General features: G+C 37.7%; 1 protein-coding gene across 2 annotated transcripts; it reads right to left on the reverse strand.

Moving 5' to 3' along the window:
* Positions 1-3,051: 3,051 nt before the first annotated feature.
* LOC145989309 (uncharacterized) lies at positions 3,052-19,098 on the reverse strand. 2 transcript variants are annotated; one of them, XM_083124641.1, is made up of 4 exons: positions 19,022-19,098; positions 11,186-11,274; positions 4,642-4,807; positions 3,052-4,199 (listed from the first exon to the last, which is right to left on the reverse strand). In XM_083124641.1, the coding sequence occupies exons 1-4, from the start codon at positions 19,046-19,048 to the stop codon at positions 4,038-4,040; spliced, it is 444 nt and encodes a 147-aa protein (XP_082980767.1). In that variant the 5' UTR covers positions 19,049-19,098; the 3' UTR covers positions 3,052-4,037. The 2 variants fall into 2 exon arrangements, with proteins under 2 accessions (XP_082980767.1, XP_082980768.1); XM_083124642.1 differs by having other exon boundaries at positions 3,053-4,219; positions 4,643-4,807.
* Positions 19,099-19,283: the final 185 nt, after the last annotated feature.

A 19,283-nucleotide genomic window follows, 5' to 3' on the forward strand; every position in this document is an offset into this window, starting at 1 on the left:
TATCTAACACTTGGTTTCGGCCTGTAAGCATATATTTAGTTCTCTCTTTGCTAACTTCCAAACCTATCTCTTTAGCTGCTTTGAAAAATATTTTAGCATTATTCTTAATTGTATTTATATCATCTTCTAATAAGTCTACATCATCTGCATATGCTAACAACCGAGTCACACCGTTCAATTTTAGTCCTTCGTTAGTTTCTTTTACCTTCCTAATAGCATATTCTAAGGCAAAATTAAAGAGCAATGGAGATAATGCATCGCCTTGTTTTAACCCATCATGAATTGTAAATTTGATTTTGATTTGATATGATTTGCTTTATTTTATTTTGCCTTTTGTGCCACTTTTGGCTAATTTGCGAAGATGGGGATGAGTGATGATATGATGAATGGACACTCAAAAACATCCATGCCCAGGCCAGGATTCGAACCCTGGACCCCTGGTGGAATTGTAAATTTGTCAGACACATTAATGCCCACACGAATTTTACTTTCTGTTTCACTGGTGCATACGTTTATTATATAAACAAGCTTCTTAGGTATTCCAAACTCGACTAATATATTATATAATTTATCTCTTTTGACAGAATCATACGCTTTTTTTAAATCAATGAATAGCTGATGGTCACTTTGATTATATTCCAACTTATTCTCAAGTGTCTGTCTGACGTGAAAATTTTTAACTGTTCCGATTAAATCCACATTGATAATCACCTATAATTTCATTAGCATATGGGGTTAGTTTTGCTAAAAGAATGTTAGATAATATTTTATATATTGTTGAGAGTAAAGAAATTCCACAGTAATTATTGCAGTTCATATTAACACCTTTTTTAAACACAGGAAAAATTATGGATTCTTTCCATTGTTGAGAGATTTCTTCTTTATTCCATATTAAACAAATTAATTTATGAATTTGACAAATTAACGAATTTCCATCATATTTAATTAACTCATCTGGTATTAAGTCAATGCCAGGTGCTTTGTTATTCTTTAGCCTTTTAATGGCATCTTTAACTTCAGTCAAGTTAGGTTCTGGAACTAAAGGTTCTACTGTGTGTACTTAATTTACTTCTGATTTATGTATTCAAGCAAAACTGGCACAACAAAATATAATTATAGCACTCAAAGAAATGGAAATAGTAGAAAGCCCAAACAGCAAATTCTTAAGACTAAGGATCGACGGAAATCCCACATTGGAGAAACAATGAGTTTGAAGGTTTTTTTTGTTTTAAGTCCACTTTATGCACAGAAAGGATAATCGGGACTGGACCTACAGTTTAAAGTGTGCTTCCATCGGGTATCGAACCTGGGACCCCTTGATTACAATGGGGAGAAACATATTCAAGCACTAGCATTGCAAATATTATAACAACAAAAATAAAAAAAACAATATACAGGGTGAGTCAAATGTCGCAGGACACCCTAATAAGTAGAAAACGAAAGGAGAAGTGAAAGATCTGAGTTTGAAAGCAAAGAATGCGGCTGGGGGCAAACCTTTTGAGGTAGGTCCCGAATGTGGCCGCCATCTTGCATCCAAGTCAAAATTTTCAAATGGAAAAGGGGTCATGCAGCATATGAAAATGCATTGAAAATTTCTCAGGAATTCATTTCCATAGACATTGGACCTAGCTGGTGTGGTACAAAAGTTATGGTACAAAACATTGGTCACAGCAACTCGTAGAAAGGATGTTTTTATTTTCTTCCCGCGACTGGCTAGATATTCAGCTTCCTCAGCATTGGATTGGTCGTCGGGGTGCTGTCGAGTGGCAACCAAGATCACCCGACCTGACAGCACTCGATTTTTATCTCTTTTCTCTGGGGTCAACTGAAACAACTTGTGTATGCGGTGAAAATTCGTGATCGGCGTCATCTTGAGCTACGCATCGTGAAGGCCTGTCACACAATTACTGCAGATACTCTCTTACAAGTGAATCACGACTGGATCAGGCGCCTGCGGCTTTGTGTTCAGCATGAGGGTGGGCATATTGAACATTTGCTGTGACAAATGTTTTGTACCATAACTTGTTGCAGTCTCATACTTCGAAAAATACACGGAGTTCAGATGAAGTGTCATTATCAAACTTTTTGATATATCGAAGGAGATGAGCAGCTGTGTTGAATGTAGTGAATAAGTATCTCGGAAGGACATTTCCTCCGAAATACAATGCTCAAACTGTATATGCACTCATGAAGGAGGGAGATGTTGAATATATGCGCAATACGGGACATGTATGGAGATGCAAAGAATGTGCAAAGAGTAGGCTTAGTAGTTTACAGAACGAAAGTGTATGTAAAACAGAAGTTCCAACTATTGTTGATTTGTATAAACTTGGTACAGTATGTGTTTGTACCACTCATCAAAATGTTATAAACTAATGACAGGTGGAGTGATGAACTTGGTACGTATGCTACTATATTTATAATGTGGTAAGGTAGGCCTATGTAAGATATGTTAACTTAAATCATCGCATGGTCTTGAAAGGAATTCACTTTTCATATGATACCAAAGAGATACCATCTTGAAATTTTGACTGAACCTTTAGTAGTTGTGTACCAATATGTGTAAAATTTTTGAAAATTTCGAAACAACTTTCAAAATTTGTTTCTAGCAAAAAAAACAAGTATGTTGTATATCAAATTAAAGCCCTCTTCATAAGCTTTAAAATGAGACCATGCCCAGCCTTGTAGTTGAAACAGGTCTCTTGCAAATTGTATTTAGTAAAGTTTCAGCAGTGAGCTGTTTTTGGGCAATTTTGTCAATTTTCAAAAATCAATAACTAAAAAACTGGCAACATCAGAAATAATAAAAAAATCTATATTTCAGATGATAAGAAACGTGTATACCAAAAATTAGTAAAATCCATGACATCAAATTCCAAAATTTATTTTTTCTTGTTTGATTTGACATAAATTACCCTATGGTGCTCAATACTCTCCTCTATTTATCTTGTCATTTCGTTGTTGAGTTTTATATTGAGTCCTCTTTATGCACAGAAAGGCTAATTGGGACTGGATCTACAGTTTGAAGTGGCATCCGAACCACTAGGTGTCTCCATCGGGTACTAAACGCGCGACACCTTAGTTACAAGGCGAAGGCATTACCCTTGTAATTTAAAATAGCTTTACAAAAAAATATTCAAAGCTTTCAAATATGTCCCCCGAATTTTTATTATTATTATTATTATTATTAAGATATGACGTCGTTTCACTGCTTCTTTCAGCACATCAGTGGTATGATGTTCAACTTTCTGCATTGATCCACCGCGATATGTATGTGTATAAAAACATGCCACGTGTATAAAAGCATGCCAGATTTGCAATCGAAACGGGAATTAAATGCTCCTCCTAAGGAAGTCAGAAGAATAAATAACACCCTATAATCACAAGACATGTATTTGTACATTTTCAATTATACATCGATTGCTGAAAGAGTTCAACATAGTAAGACATCGCGGTATGTACTAGGAATGGACAGACATATATTTTTCTTGGTACTTACATGCTTAAAAATTTCGAACATCAAATGTAAAAGTACAAATGTTCCAAAAGAACCTGAATAGTTCCATAATAGTTCCACTGAATAATCTGTCCCATCTCTAGTATCTACGAATCTGAAGATCAAAGTTATTGTAAATACAAGTACAGGAACTATACAGGGAGGATATAGTTATGAAAGCCTAGAATTGTCCAGCTGCTATCTGGGAGCCGATTATGGGTGATAATTTGCAAAACCTGTTGATTCTCACCGTCATTATTTAATTTCCATTTGGGAGAGCTCACATGGAAGGCCAGTCATTAGTCTAATGATTAACATTAACATATTCAAAACAGTATTGCGTGGAATTATTTTATTCTGGCATTTCCTTTAGTCGTATTTTTTCATCCACCAAAATTGAAAAATAGGGTCGCACAGGGGTATCTTCAACATTATCGCTCTTGTAATACATTTATAAACCATTACATCACATGCCACCTATAATGCAATTCTATTGTAAATCTGAGTACACAAGGTTCCTTTAATGTCTCACACGGATTCTTTATTTTGTTGAGCACGATTTGAAAATGTATAAATTAATTCCAACTTGCCTTGATCTCATACAAAATATAAATATAAACAGGTATAGCGATTTTATTATGAGCAGCACATCAATAATAATAGCTGTCCGATTGCCTGGCTGGATGTTGTTGACGTGCATAGGAAGGTATATTGTCCATCGGCCTGCAAGAAAAATTGGGATCGCAATTAGTTATTAAGTAGGGAACGGATTCATATGTAAATGCATATCTTCACATGATGGTAAAATCAATGGTATTTTGTAATACCCTTGTGATTCGTCTCGTACGTTCGAAAAATGCTACTTTTATTTCTTATATTTTTACACATATTAGCTCTTAGCACATGTTTTAGTTATTTTAACATATAATTTCCATATTTTCAAATATTTTTCAATTGAGCACGATACCGAAGTATCTCACTAGAAGATTAAAACAAAAAGAAGCTATGAAAAATTATCTCGCATCCTTTCATGTATATCCCCATTTACGTAGTGTGTGTGTGTGTGTGTGTGTGTGTGTGTGTGTGTGTGTGATGGTGTGTGTGTGTGTGTGTGTGTGTGTGTCATCTTCTTTGGTTAGTACTCACCCTGGTGGTACCTTCAGAGCAGCCGTTGGTCTTTCCGGATATTGTTGGAAGCCACGGTTCGCGAGTTCTTCTCCAGGTTGGATACCCGGGGCGCTGTTGATGGTGGCTGTGGAGTAGACGCGCTTGAAAGTCGACTTTTCGTTCGATCTCAACTCCGATTTCAACCTAGAATATTAATAAAAATATAGTATGCAATTTCAGGAGGGTGGGAATTACAGCATGAACTCAGAAATTTATATGCAAGCAAATGTATACAAACCAGGGATATTTTCCTGTCTCCTCTTCCATGATAATGTAAGAGAGAGAGAAGTATACATAGAAAAATTTACTTTCAATTTTGGAAATTTTCAAATAGGTTATTTATATATTGGATTGATGCATAAGTTCGTAGCATTCATTTTTTTATGGCAACATCGTGGTTCCAGAAGTTTGTTTATCGTTTATCATTTGTTATTTGAAGTGGCACAGTCGTGCTTGTTAATACTCCTTGAATTTTGCAGATTTGAAATAAGTTAGTACTATTTGTGGGCTAACGAATAATAAGCGTTAAGTGTAAACAAATCAACACTTCCGATATTCTTCTGTTTTAGTTAGTGTTTGTAGAGTAAACAAAATAAACTAACACTTCCCATATATTCGGCTGTTTGAGTTTAAAGGTGAGCAAAGGCAGCGGAAGCGACTCGAAACATTTGTGCCGTTTACGGTCAACCCGAGAATTGGTAAATGCGATGAATTGCGACCAGTCAACAATCATCGTCAAACATTTGCATTCCATGGACAAGGTTCAAAAATTGGATGTTTGGATACCGCACACTTTCTTCTTCTTCTTCTGTTTCTTCTTTTGCTCTACAGCCCTTGGTGGGCTCTGGCATCCCAAACAATCTTCCTCCACCTCGTTCTATCTTGAGCTACATTTTTCCAATTGCGTATATTCATCCTTCTCAAATCTTCCTCAACCGCATCGATCCATCTTCCCCTCGGTCTTCCTTTTGGCCTTGTTCCCCACAATTTCTGATTGAATACCAGGCGTGGTAGCCTATCCTCTTCCATTCTCATCAGATGTCCTGCCCATCTTATATATCTCACCACATGTTCATATTGAATCCATCCTTCTAACTCCATATTATTCCTAATTCTATAGGATCCATCTTCATTCCTAACGGGGCCAAAGATCTTACGTAATATCTTCCTTTCAAAACACATTACCTTGCTTTCTGCTTTAGATGTAAGTTTCCAAGCACCATATGCTATAACTGGTCTAATAAGTGTCCCATACAGTCTTAATTTTGTGTTCCTAGAGAGGTTTTTTGACTTAAATAATTCTACATATTTCCAGCCTATATCCTTTGGTTAACAATCTATTCTTCTTCTATGTTGTTATGTAGAAGAGCTCCAAGGTAAGTAAAAGTGGGTACCCCTTCAAAGTGATATGTACCTATATTCAAAGCCAGAGAGTTTCGTCTGGCTGGCGATCTGGACATTCTCATATATATCTTGTTTTAGTTTCATTAATTAATAGTCCTATTTATCTGGATTTACTGTCCATCTTTAAAAAAGTGCTTTTAACATCTGCAAGTGTCCTTGATATTATCATAATATCGTCAGCATAAGCAAGTATCTGTGTTGTTTTGTAGAATATACTCCCCCTTTTTTGCAGTGGACTGATAATATCATGCAGTACAATAATGAAAATTAGGGTGGACAGAGCATCCCCTTGTCTCACTCCTGTTTCTATGTTAATGGTTGGTGAGACTACTCCCTGCACCATGACTCCCGCTGTTGTATTTTCCAAGGTTACCTTTATCAATCTTATTAATTTATCTGGAAATCCTACTGTCTTGAATACTTTCATGATCCCAGCTCTGTGTAAGCTATCAAATGCTCGTTGATAGTCTATAAATAAAAAGTGTAGATCTATATTTTGCTCATAGAATTTTTCCATAATTTGACATATGGTGAAGATGTGATCTATGGTAGATCTATTTGGACGGAATCCACATTGATATTCCCCTAGGATTTCTTCTGCCTGCTTAGATGCTCTCATATATAGGATATTGGAAAATATTTTGTATCCAATATTTAATAGTGTTATTCCCCTGTAGTTGCCACAATTCCTTTTATCACCCTTTTTATGGATGGGGAAGATAACTCCATATTTCCAACTACATGGTATTTTCTCTTGATCTCATATCATGCAAACTAGCTCATGAACTTTCTTCCAAAGTGTTTCTCCACCCTTTTTAAATATCTCCGCAGGGAGCAAATCTTCTCCAGGTGCTTTATTATTATTTAATTTTGATATTGCACAATTAACTTCTTCAAACGATGATCTTTGTACCTCACATTCTGTAACTTGGGTTTGATCTTCATCTGCATTATCTGTTATATTAAATTTAGATTTATAGAGCTCCTGAAAATATTTTGACCATCTTTACAGACATTTGGCTTGATCCGTAATAAGCTTCCCATTTTTGTCTTTACATACGTTTAACCTTGGTTGATATCCAGTACTAAGATTTCTAATAGCTTTGTACATTTGTCTTGTATTACCCTCTGTCTGATGTTCCTCTATTTTCCTTACTCGCTCCTCCATCCAATATGTCTTTTTCCTCCTACAGATTTTAGTCGCTTCCTTCCTAGCATCTTTATATGTATTCATCGATACTCTTGTTTCTCTTTGAATCATCTTTTTCCGTAACTCATTTTTCTTCCCTATTAGTACTCTACACTCTTCATCATACCAATCTTTTCTGTTAGATCTCTTCCTTTGCCCTAATATCTCTTCTGATGTTTCAGTCAGAGTTTTCTTCATATCATTCCATATTTCCTCAATGCTATTATTTTCATTCTCATCACTTAATTGTTGGTGTATTTGTTCCTGAAAAGCTCTCTTATCGCTGTCTTTCTTTAACTTTTCTATATCCCAACCAGATCTCCTTTTTCCCTTGATTTTGCCTATATTAGACAATTGTTGCCGCAATATAGATTTGACTAGGAAGTGATCACTGTCACAATTGGCCCCTCTGCGTGTTTTAACGTCTATAATAGATGTGGCATATCTGCTGTTCACTAGAACATGATCTATCTGGTTTGTGTATGTTCCGCCGGGAGCTCTCCAGGTTTTTATGAATATCTTTCGTGGGGAATTGGGTATTTTTTACAAGCATTTTATTTTGTATACAGTATTGTATTAATCTCCAACCATTCTCACTGGTGACTGAATGTAAAGAATTCTTTCCTGCCACTTCTTTGACTTCAGATTCTCTTCCAATTTTTGCATTGAAGTCACCCATGACAAGTAGTATATCATGTCTACTTATACTTTCATTTAACAAGTCCAACTCGTCATAAAATTTTTCCTTGTCCAGTTCTTCTGAATCCTCATTAGGTGCGTAAGCAGAGATGATGGAGATGTTATAGAACTTGCCTTTAAGTCTAATTTTACACAGTCTGTCATTTACTGGTATAAATTCCATTAGTGATTTCCTAGCTTCTTTACTTATTATAAAGCCTGTACCCCTGTGTCCTCTGGTTTCAGCACCACTGTAAAAAACTGTACAGTTTTCCTTGTCTATCTGACCACTCCCAGGCCATCTTATTTCTTGCAGTGCCAGAACATGCAACTTATATTTTATAAATTCATCAACAATTTCTAGTAGCTTACTAGCTTGTAGCATTGTTTGCACATTCCATGTCCCCATCCTGAGATCATTTACCTTAACTCCTAGCCGTGTTCGTCTTCTGGTTTCCTTCCATATCCGAGGCTCATTGTTGGGTCTCTGAACAGCGGATATTTTCCGAGGATTGGGTCGTCAGCCCAATGCCTCAACCCCCAACCTGGATGACCAGGATTTGTATTGGGTTTACTCCCTTAGAGAGATTGGCTTCACCACGCCTTACAGAGCTCTCTCTGCCCATGGTTTTCTTTCAGGGTTTTCCTTCCCTTAGCTTTTGAGTTAATCCCTACCCGCAAGGCAGCGGGGGCAGCACCTATTTAATGGCGGTGCTTACTCGCCATGTCACCAGGCCGTTATCAAGCATTGTGGTAGTTAATGAGTGTAGTCTTGCCAAGAAATACACTCCCACACTCTGATAACCTGGTCGCCTCGGTTCGTTTAACATTTGTTATTTGAAGTGGCACAGTCGTGCTTGTTAATATTCCTTGAATTTTGCAGATTTGAAATAAGTTAGTACTATTTGTGGGCTAACGAATAATAAGCGTTAAGTGTAAACAAATCAACACTTCCGATATTCTTCTGTTTTAGTTAGTGTTTGTAGAGTAAACAAAATAAACTAACACTTCCGATATATTCGTCTGTTTGAGTTTAACAGGTGAGCAAAGGCAGCGGAGGCGACTCGAAACATTTGTGCCGTTTACGGTCAACCCGAGAATTGGCAAATGCGATGAATTGCGACCAGTCAACAATCATCGTCAAACATTTGCATTCCATGAACAAGGTTCAAAAATTGGATGTTTGGATACCGCACACTTTAGGTGAAAACAAGATATATTAACGGGTGACCATTTGTGCTTTTTTTCCCTCGTTAACGGTGAACAACATCGATAATTCCTGTCCAAGATTGTTGGAGTTCCGACATTTCCGACACCGTCATTTGCGACACTAAGGCAAAAACTGGTTTTCTCCCGTCATAAGCGACACTGCTTGGATTTTCCCCTACGATTTCTAATTTGTTTACCAGAATTAGCGACATTTGCGTACGTGTAGCAGCAATAGCGTCTCTGAAGAAAGTATTTCCCGAGGCTCAGATCAGTGGTTGTAATTATCACTTTAACCAATGTTTGTGGCGAAAGGTGAAGGAGTTGGGACTGACAAACGATTTCAAAACAGATCCAGACGTGCGGCTGTGTATAAGAATGTTTTCAGCTCTGGCTTACCTCCCTGTGGCTGACGTCGATGATGGATGGCTGTGTGAGATGGAAGATGCGCCAAACCACGACATATTGAGAATTTTTTTGGATTATTTCGTTGAACAGTGGATGAACAACTCTGTTTTCGACATTATCATGTGGAACTGCTCCCAACAGCGGCACAGGACTAACAATGCAGTCGAGGGATGGAACCATACAATTAATGTATTGACGGAAAAGTCAAGTCCTAACGTGTACCAATTAGTGAAGACTTTAGATTAGAAGCTGTGTACAACGACTACTTATGTGAGAGGAGGGCCTTGAATCTTAAAGGGAAACGTAGACGACGTCAGTACAATACATTAGATGAGAGAATACAAAGAGCGTTTGCCGACTATGAAATGCATAGAGATCGTAAGCGATTTTTGAGGAGAATGGCGTACGATCAGAAATTAGAATGAAAATAGTAAGATTTTGGTTCAACTACAAAAGAAACTACGCATTCTACATTTCTACATTGACAAGGGATTGCAGTCTGTTCCTATACTGACAAGGGATCTAAACAATCCGTCATTGTCAAAGGATAAATACATCCAGCTTCCATGATGCCATTGTGAAGGAAAACTAATAAAGGTTTTCAAAAACACACCAGCTTCCATGATGCTGCCAGTCCTAAGCCTGGATAAATTGTGACGGGAAGCTATTTACACTTTGTGTCGCAGATGACGGTGTCGCAACTGTCATGAAATATATTTTCCATACAGTGTCGCATATGACGGCAGAAATGCTAGTGTCGCATACGACGGTGCCGCAAAACTCGTGGATTCAAGATTGTTGCTGGTGACGAGAAGCGGTGCCTTTATGTCAATATAAAAAAAAGGAATGAATGAGCTCTAACAAAAAAGCAACTCGCCGTACATAAGATAATATTTGTATTTGCTTCCCAGAATTGCTGACATCTATTGCCAACAACTCAGAAACATTGCGGCCGATTTTTTTTAAAAAAAATGACCAGGAAGACTGCACCAACTGCTGCTGCAACACTATAATGCATGCCCACAAGCTTATATCCAGGAGCGTGGTTGGGAAGTTATTCCACATCCCCCATCTCCCGCTATTTTTCCTGATCTCTCTACTTTGATAACGAAAATGCTCTTCCATCTTGACTTGACGACTTCTTCAACTTCAAAGCAGCAGATTTCTTCAAGTGTGGAATCAAAAAACTGCCCCGGCATTGGCAGCCAGCTATAGACAATAAAGGAGGGTAGAAGTAATTCTTGAACTTTCCTGGCGGCGAATAATAAAATCAGCCAGATGATTTCCGGATAGACTTTGGAGCTTTCGAGAGCTAACGCCACTCTCATCTTCAGGGATTGAAGGAGCATATATTACTGATTAGTTTCAGTCTTCTGTTAATCTCAAATGAATATCAAATAAATAAAAAAAATGCTACAGTGAAAAGCGCTACGGACTTATGCATCAACGCAATATAATTTGAAATTACACGAATGAAAACAGTTTAATTTTCATTTCTAAAATTAGTAGCTCACCATTGTTTAAAAGTACAATGAAAGTTATCGTGTAAACAACAACGTGGCAGTCGCCATACAGCAAGGACTGAACATAGTACTAATTCGTTGCACATTTCCATTGGAAATTAAAGTCTAACTTACTTTCGAAGTGATACCAAAAGGCTCAGAACAATGATGAAGAGAATAAGATCGGCTCCTCCTAAAACACCAGCTATGATGTACATATTTCGCTGCAAGAGAGAGGATAAATGTATTACATAGCCTATCTTGTACCGTTAACATAAAATACCTGTTTTAAAAACATCGTGTTCAAGATAAGGCAAAAAGCAGATTTTTATCTTCTACAAAATTATAATCATACTTTCAAATTTCAAACATAATAGTACCTACTTTGTGACTGAGTAATGAATTCATCAGTTTATGACGACTGTTGTTACTCATTGGCAGGATCAACAAATCGAGATCTTTCGACTTTGCTAACATTAGAAACATATTTACACTCGGCAAGTGTACACTTTGTACTCTTTGTGATATCTTAGCTAAAGTAATTTATTAATTAGCATGGGCTATTGATTCAATCGAACAGAGACATGGATCATTCCAGGATATGTATACTGTATATTCCAAACAATTTGCATACAAATAGGTACAAAAGAAGTACCTGATTGTACTATCCATAACAGAAAATATTATCTCGGAACCTTTGTAGTTCCTGACACAGAGGCGACAACTTAAAATATTGTTTTTGAGGAGAGGGACATCAAGGATTAGTGTTGCCCACGGGACGAGACGGGACAGGCTTTCAAAAATTCGAGACGAGACGAGATGGACCATGTGTCATAAGACAAACGAATATTTTCGAGATGGGACAGCATTTCCACGAGACGAGACAGGCCAAAGTCTCGTCTCGTGGGCAACACTATCAAGGATTGCATAAACAATATTTTATACATGTAAATTTATATAATGTTTGTTCCTCTACGTGAATTTGGGGGGAGGGGGGCAGAAAGTGCCTTGACCCTCGAAGTTGGCGCCTATGTTGATAGACCATTATGATGCCCAATAAATCGATTTATCCCACGAACAGGTAGAATGATATACAGGGTGATTGAACAGCGTGTGCAGAGGATATTTGAGTATCATCTCACCGCATACTATATGTAAGGAGATATTTTATCGGAACCAATGGATTTTTTCGGTTTAATTTTTTTTTATGGCATCTTCGATATTTGTACGTACGTACCCACATGCAGAAAGGCTGAAGCGTGATCTTCACTTTGGCGTTTCCCGCTAGGGGCGCTAACACATTAGTTTTCTTCCGGCAGGAAATCACCGGATGCTGCCATTCGTGCTTCACGTACTGCGATATCAGCATCACCGCGCTTCAGGTTACCATCACACGTTTGCGGTTGAATACGTACGAGTGGAAGGGCGTGAACTTGACGAATTGGGCAAACCTCGCAATAGGCACTGTTGGGCAGAGCCGTAGCTAAGGAAGGGGGGGGGGGGCAGCGGGTCGGTCGCCCCGGGCGCTGATGGAAGGGTGCGCCGAACGGCAAGAAGAAAAACATTGAAAATTACTTGTAATAAAGGATGCATGCGATCCCCTCAAAAGTTTTAGCGCCCTATTAAAACTATATCATTCCCAGTTTGCAAAGATATTGATTTGAATTTTTGCTCGCGCGCTCGCATTGTAAGCTCTTCTTTTAAACAAATAAAAGAAAATAAATAAATATCCAATTTCTATATATATATTATTTGTTTGTTAGTGACGATGTGTTTTACAACTTCTTAGTGAATAGTTCCAATAGTGTATGCAGTTGTAAAAATACTATTGGTGTAAACTAGGGATGGCCAAACGGATCCGGATCCGAAAGTTCCGGATCTGGATCCGGTTCCGAAAGTTCGGGATCCGAAATTTCCGGATCCGGATCCGGGTGCAGGTCAGAAAGTTCGGGATCTGGATCCGGGTCCGAAAGTTCCGGGTCCGAGAGTTTCGTATCTCAATCCCATTACAATATTGCCACACCTTAAAAGGTATTATGATCTTCGATTACAAAGAAATTTTTCATTAGTTAGTCCTACAAGATTTTGTTTCAAGTGTTGTTCCTAAAATACTTTGCTATACATCGGCTAACACACTCGTGCACAAATATAATCTTACTTGTTTAACATAAAATGTCAGAGGTGATTTTGTAAATGCCATTGAAACGAATATGTATTCATTCGAATGTATCGGAAATGGAAACACACATAAATGTGACTCATTCCATTCCAGGAGAAACCTTTAACACATATGACAAGATAGAAATGTTATACAAAAATTATGTAATTATTCTACAGTTACAGTTTTACAAATTAAAATAAAACATTATAATATATGCAGTGTTATATAATTACAAAGTGTAAGACTAACAAGGGAGGTTATCTAAGTGTCCCCCTCCGATTTCCATGAAACTTGGCAGGTGTATAGTGGAGCCCAATGGAAGAAATACGTGTTTTTGTTTCAGCTAAAAAACTGTTTTAGGGGGCAAAACCCCCTCAAATGTCAAGATGAGGACAAATTGAAGTGAGGATATGACCCCTGTGTCCCCCTCCGATTTCCATGAAAATTGGCAGGTGTGTGTATAAACGGGCCCAAAGGAAGAAATACGTGTTTTCTTTTGTTTCGGCTAAAAAACTGTTTTAGGGGGCAAACCCCCTCAAATGTCAAGATGAGGACAAATTTAAGTGGGTATTTTAGCCCTATGTCCCCCTCCGATTTCCATGAAACTTGGCAGATATAGAGAGGGGCCCAAAGGAAGAAATAGGTGTTTTTTTGTTTCGGCTAAAAATCTGTTCAAGGGGGCAACCCCTCCCCCTCAAATGTCAAGATGAGGACAAATTGACATGGGGATCTGACCCCTGTGTCCCCCTACGATTTCCATGAAACTTGGCAAGGTGTATAGTGGGGCCCTATGCCCCCTGTTTCTTCCTATGCCATATTTATGTGGTTTCGGGGTCAGATCCCCACTTCAATTTCTCATCTTGACTTTTGAGGAGGGAGAAGTTGCCCCCTAAATCCGTTTTTTAGCTGAAACACAAAAACACGTACTACTTCTTCCTTTGGGCCCCTCCATACACCTGCCAAATTTCATGAAAAACGGAGTGGCACACAGGGGTCAGATCCCCGCGTCAATTTGTCTTCATCTTGACATTTGAGGGGGGGTTTGCCCCCTAAAACAGTTTTTTTTTTAGCTAAAACACAAAAACACGTATTTCTTCCTTTGGGCCCCTCTATACATCTGCCAAGTTTCATGGAAATCGGAGGGGGACACTTAGACCTGCCTTGTAAGTGAGTATTAATCAATTACAAATCGCGCACGCGCACACACACACACTATATATATATATATATATATATATATATATATATATATATATATATATATATATATATATAGTGTGTGTGTGTGTGTGTGTATTAGCAGGTAACAATATGTTATAAACACATTCTTACTTTCCAAAGAAGCGCATGTGGGATGGCAAAACGGATCCGGATCCGAAAGTTTTGGATCCGGATCTGAAAATTCCGGATCGAAACATTTTAGGATCCGGAACCAACCGCATCCGGATTTCGGATCCGCCAGGATCCGGATCTGGCCATCCCTAGTGCAAACTGCAGTCTGCATGTCGTAACAACTGTACTAAATTTTCCTAATATCTCTTCAAACAAGCTATTTCATTTATAAGAATACGTCGTGATGGTTTTTGGCTCTTTCAATGATCTTTCCAGGCAGCTTTCAAATAGTTACAAGACGAAAGTACACGTCACTTAGAACAACAATAATAAATAAAAGTCTATGCTGCTTGGTATCGAGACACAACAATACTTGGACGTTTTTGATCTTTGTCAGTAGTGGCTGCGTTCTCATATGCGACAATGGCCCATTCAGAGCATTACGATAAACAAAATTTGAGAAAAAAAAGGGAGCGACCGGGCAAAAGGGAATCAGAATTGACGCTCTCATAACTTCACAAAAGCACTCATGCTATTCTAGTTTAGATGTAGCTACTACGAACTATACACTCACTTTGCGAGGACTATTGTATAGTCAATGTGCTTTTGATGAAGCTGTGTGTATCCGAAATTGTGTAATTATTATAAGTGATGTCTTCCAAGAAATTTTCTGGGGCTCAAAACAGGAAAAGAAGATAAGAGAGAAAGAGGACATTAGAAGTGCAACGATTTTATCGAAGTTTTTCAAGAAAAATGTTGAATCCACAGATTCTTCAGCGCCGGAAATAGAAACCACACGACTGTGAAGAGTCAATCAGCAACTAGGTGGTCTTCAAAAGCAAACGCAGTACAATCTCTAAGTACCCAATTTCCGGATGTCTGTGCAGCTTTGGAGGAATTATGTGACCTCTCAAAAGAGTCACCCGAAACAGTACACGGTGCCAAATGCTTGCTTGCTACACGCTGATATACCTGGATCTATTAAGAACGTTAACCTACGGCTACAAGAAAAGTCTGTTACAGTAGATAGGCTATAGGTGTTAGGTTAGTCACTTACAGGGACTGCAAAGCTTTCTGTCTGCCAATCGGGAAACAATTGTGACGAACGCTTTTGAGAACAGCAAACAGATCTGCGATGATATGAACATTGCAAGTAGAGAACAGCGTCCCAAAAAGAAAACCAAGTTTTTCGATGAAGTTGCAGAAGATGAAAGTGTAGCCATAAATGAAGAACAAAAAATAGGAAGAGCTTATTTTGTGCATGGGATTCAATTTTGTCACAAATAGGCCATCGATTCAAGCTAATGAAAGGAGTTTTGGAGGATTTTTATTATTCCAAGCAATATGGCAGTTATGACCGGATCAAGAAAGTGTGGGGCGTTACCCCCACACCCCCTATACGCCTTCATGGCGTGGTGCTAAGCACAGGGGAACACTTCACTTTTTTTACTTTATGTCAGAAGAAACGTTGAGAAAGGGAGTCTTTGATCTGGCTTTATTATACCCCGAGGATATCAACGGAAGTGAGTTACTTCATGAATTGTTGTTCATCATGCGCAAGCATTTTTTAAAGACTTTCACTCGGAATGCTTGTCAGAATTGTCACCACTTGCAGGCTTGCACCTCTCTCATTCATTCATAAAATATCATGTATTGAGTTGTACCCAAATTTTGTAACTACATTGAAACTATTTTTAACAAATTTCCTCCAGTAACAGTACTAGTAGTTTGAGGCGTATCTGCTTGGAAGATAGCAGCGCGTATTAACAGATTAACTGTCATATCCTCTGCGAGTGAATACTGGAAACCCGTTCAAACCTTCGCGCTTTGCTATTCACAACTTGAATTCACAGAAGGCAATTACACTCTTAAATAAGGATTTGAAAAATATAAGCAACTGGCGTGAATCAAATGGTTTGGTTCTAAATTAAAACAAAATCTACCTTTGCTATTATCGGAACCAATAGTCTCGAATCTCTCAAATAATAAAAAATTTAGGATTCAACATTGATCATGAACTTTATTTTTCTGAGCATGTAATAAAACAATGTGGGAAAGGATATTCAATGTTTTCCACATCTCGAAGCCTTTACATGCCTGTTGACTTACACATAAAATAAAATAGAATTTGGTCCAGTCTTTAAAAAAAAAAAACCTCCTCGATCAAATTCGTGAGTACGTTGCTCGGTGATATGGCTAGTAATATGTATAATGAAAATAAATAGAGGGAAACTACTAACGACGGCAAGGATGGAAGTTGTTCGTTGTTCAATTTATGTCAGTTTTCTAAGATTACGTCATGGCCTTTGACGTAGTAAGTTTTCTTTTTGATCGTCAATTGAAAGAACATACGCGATATGTTGACTCATATACTATTACGTTATCAGAAGAAAATGCCTTAGATAGCCAAGCGTTTATATCTGCTATATTTTTTCCTTCACGTGAGATATTCTACACATTCTTGACAACAATGACTAACTACAAAGGGAGAGATTAGATATAGAATTACAGTGATAACTCTTTCATCAGTATTACAGAGATAAGAAGTGGACTACTTCTTTGTCAGCTCAAATACTGCATTATATATTTACGCCTTTTCCAATGACAGATTAACATACCAAATTTAGACCTTTAAGAGTCAGAATAAATTGGACGTAATTCACTTGGAATGTGTAATAAATGTAAGATATCGACCAGATAGTAAATTTTTTTTCTTTGGAATATCCTTGATATTCATTACTTTTATAATTATGAGGAAGAATTTTGCATATGCCAGCAACGCTAACCACCGTTTAGGAACAACAACAGCTAATGTTTTTCCATTTTTTTATTTTGTGAGGGTAAACAGAACCTGCATCGAACTCCGACGTAGCTTGTTAATTTTAGAATTTGGTGCAATATCTCTGTTGTTGCACACTTGCAATATGTTTCAGTGTAAAATACTATCCCTATAGTCTTCTCCATTTTTCATTTCGTTCTTATTATGAATAAACAACGATCAACATGCAAGAAATTATAAAAATGATCGATATTATTGACTTATTTAATAAGTAATGACTGTCCCATTGGTGTTAAAGCTAAATAATGAGAATAAGCTTCTCAGAAACACGGTTTCGTGACCGAATGGTCGACGCACGTTTTCGTTACTGACTTCGAGTGCCGTTGTGGACAGCGATGAGCCTTTGTGAATTTCCTTTACAACTTTCATCCAATCAGTAAACATATTCATAACCACAAGAAGCCAAAAGTTGCAGAAAAGCCAAGAAAATATGAGAAATAGACATCTTAGAAACAATGCGAACATCTGGGAACTAAAATAAGCTTGCCAACCATAAACTCTGATTTGCAAAAAGACATAAGCGCTAATGAAACCAGAAAAAAAAAACATTCATATCTAATATATATCAAAGCGACAAAAAGGCGACAGGTAATTTTGCTTAATAATATCGTTACATGAGAATTAATGAAAGAAAATAATCAAAAAATACACATCCAAATTAATATCCCGATATTTAACCTAAACTTTCCTACCCCCTTGCGATATTAGGGATGATGATGATTGAATGTAATTGATGCAGGGGTTTATCCACAATCATTCAGAGTGGTTGTAAGTTCATGTTTAGGGAGCATATACTGTGACCTTTTGAAAAAAATTAGGGGGTGTTGACGAAATTTTGCGGGGTGTTCGGGTGTGTGGCGAAATCACTGAATTAATGAATGAACAAACACAATACCAAGTTGCATACTTGTCACGAAAACCTTCAACAGTGAGATTTAAGGAATGTCGTACCACGAAGATGCATTTAAATTAATAGCAACTGAAAAGATTTAAGCGATATAAGCTATTGTTATTCTCAATGTACTTATGCTTTTAAATAATAACATTTTTCTAAATACAAATGCACCTTAACTAATATTAGACAGTTATTATGATTATTATTTGCTTTATTTTACTTCGCTTCTTGTGACACTTTTGGCTAATTTGCGAAGATGGGGATCAGTGATGATATGATGAAATTGATGAATGGACACTCACACACATCCATGCCCAGGCCAGGATTCGAACCCGGGCCCCCTGGCGTCGTAGCGCGATGTGTTAACCACTCCGCCACGGGGGCCGACTATTAGACATTTATCTCAGCAATGCTACGAAAGAAGGATATGGAAAGCCTGACTGATCACAACTGACTGTAAGCATAAGTTTTCGACATTAGGACATGCCCTTCTGTCTGAAATTTTATTGTAGTATACACTACGCCCTCCTCCAATAGTTTTAATTTCACGACTCATTTGCGTGTGATATAGCAGTTCCTCGCAGTGGGTAGCCTATATATCATAATTCAGGAACGTTCTTCCAACACCACTTGGGTCTTGTTAGGGTAACACAGTAACTACCAGGACATTCTGCAGGTTATGCAAACATGAGTATTCTTCAAATAAAGTATTGAAACGTACTTGGGTTTTCGTGTAAAGCTTACCTCAAGATCTTCATTGGAAAGCGCCATTTCCCCACAACAAACCACGACTTCTGGCTCATCACTTGATATAACTTCAACCTCCGCACTCCGAACCTTATCAGGAGAAGCTGAATTAGGAAGGGAGATAAGATCTTTATCAGCTGATACAATATCATAAGTGTCTGACTGTTAAATCCTAGAATAATAGTGGAATTTTTTTCCTCTGACTGTGTTAATAGATTAAGATTTCTTCCATGCTTACTTACTTCTTCCTTGTAAGTCC

Source organism: Lepisma saccharinum, chromosome 6 (genome assembly GCF_977018435.1).
Source record: "Lepisma saccharinum chromosome 6, izLepSacc3.1, whole genome shotgun sequence".
Lineage (NCBI taxonomy): Eukaryota > Metazoa > Arthropoda > Insecta > Zygentoma > Lepismatidae > Lepisma > Lepisma saccharinum.

Bases quoted from the DNA above. Each gene is read 5' to 3' on its own strand.
- LOC145989309 (XM_083124641.1), bottom strand. From the start codon at position 19,048: ATGGCGCTTTCCAATGAAGATCTTGAG. The intron at 11,275-19,021 runs GTAAGCTTTACA...TCTCTCTTGCAG, and splicing joins TTTCCAATGAAGATCTTGAG to CGAAATATGTACATCATAGC. The intron at 4,808-11,185 runs GTAAGTTAGACT...TTAATATTCTAG, and splicing joins CTTTTGGTATCACTTCGAAA to GTTGAAATCGGAGTTGAGAT.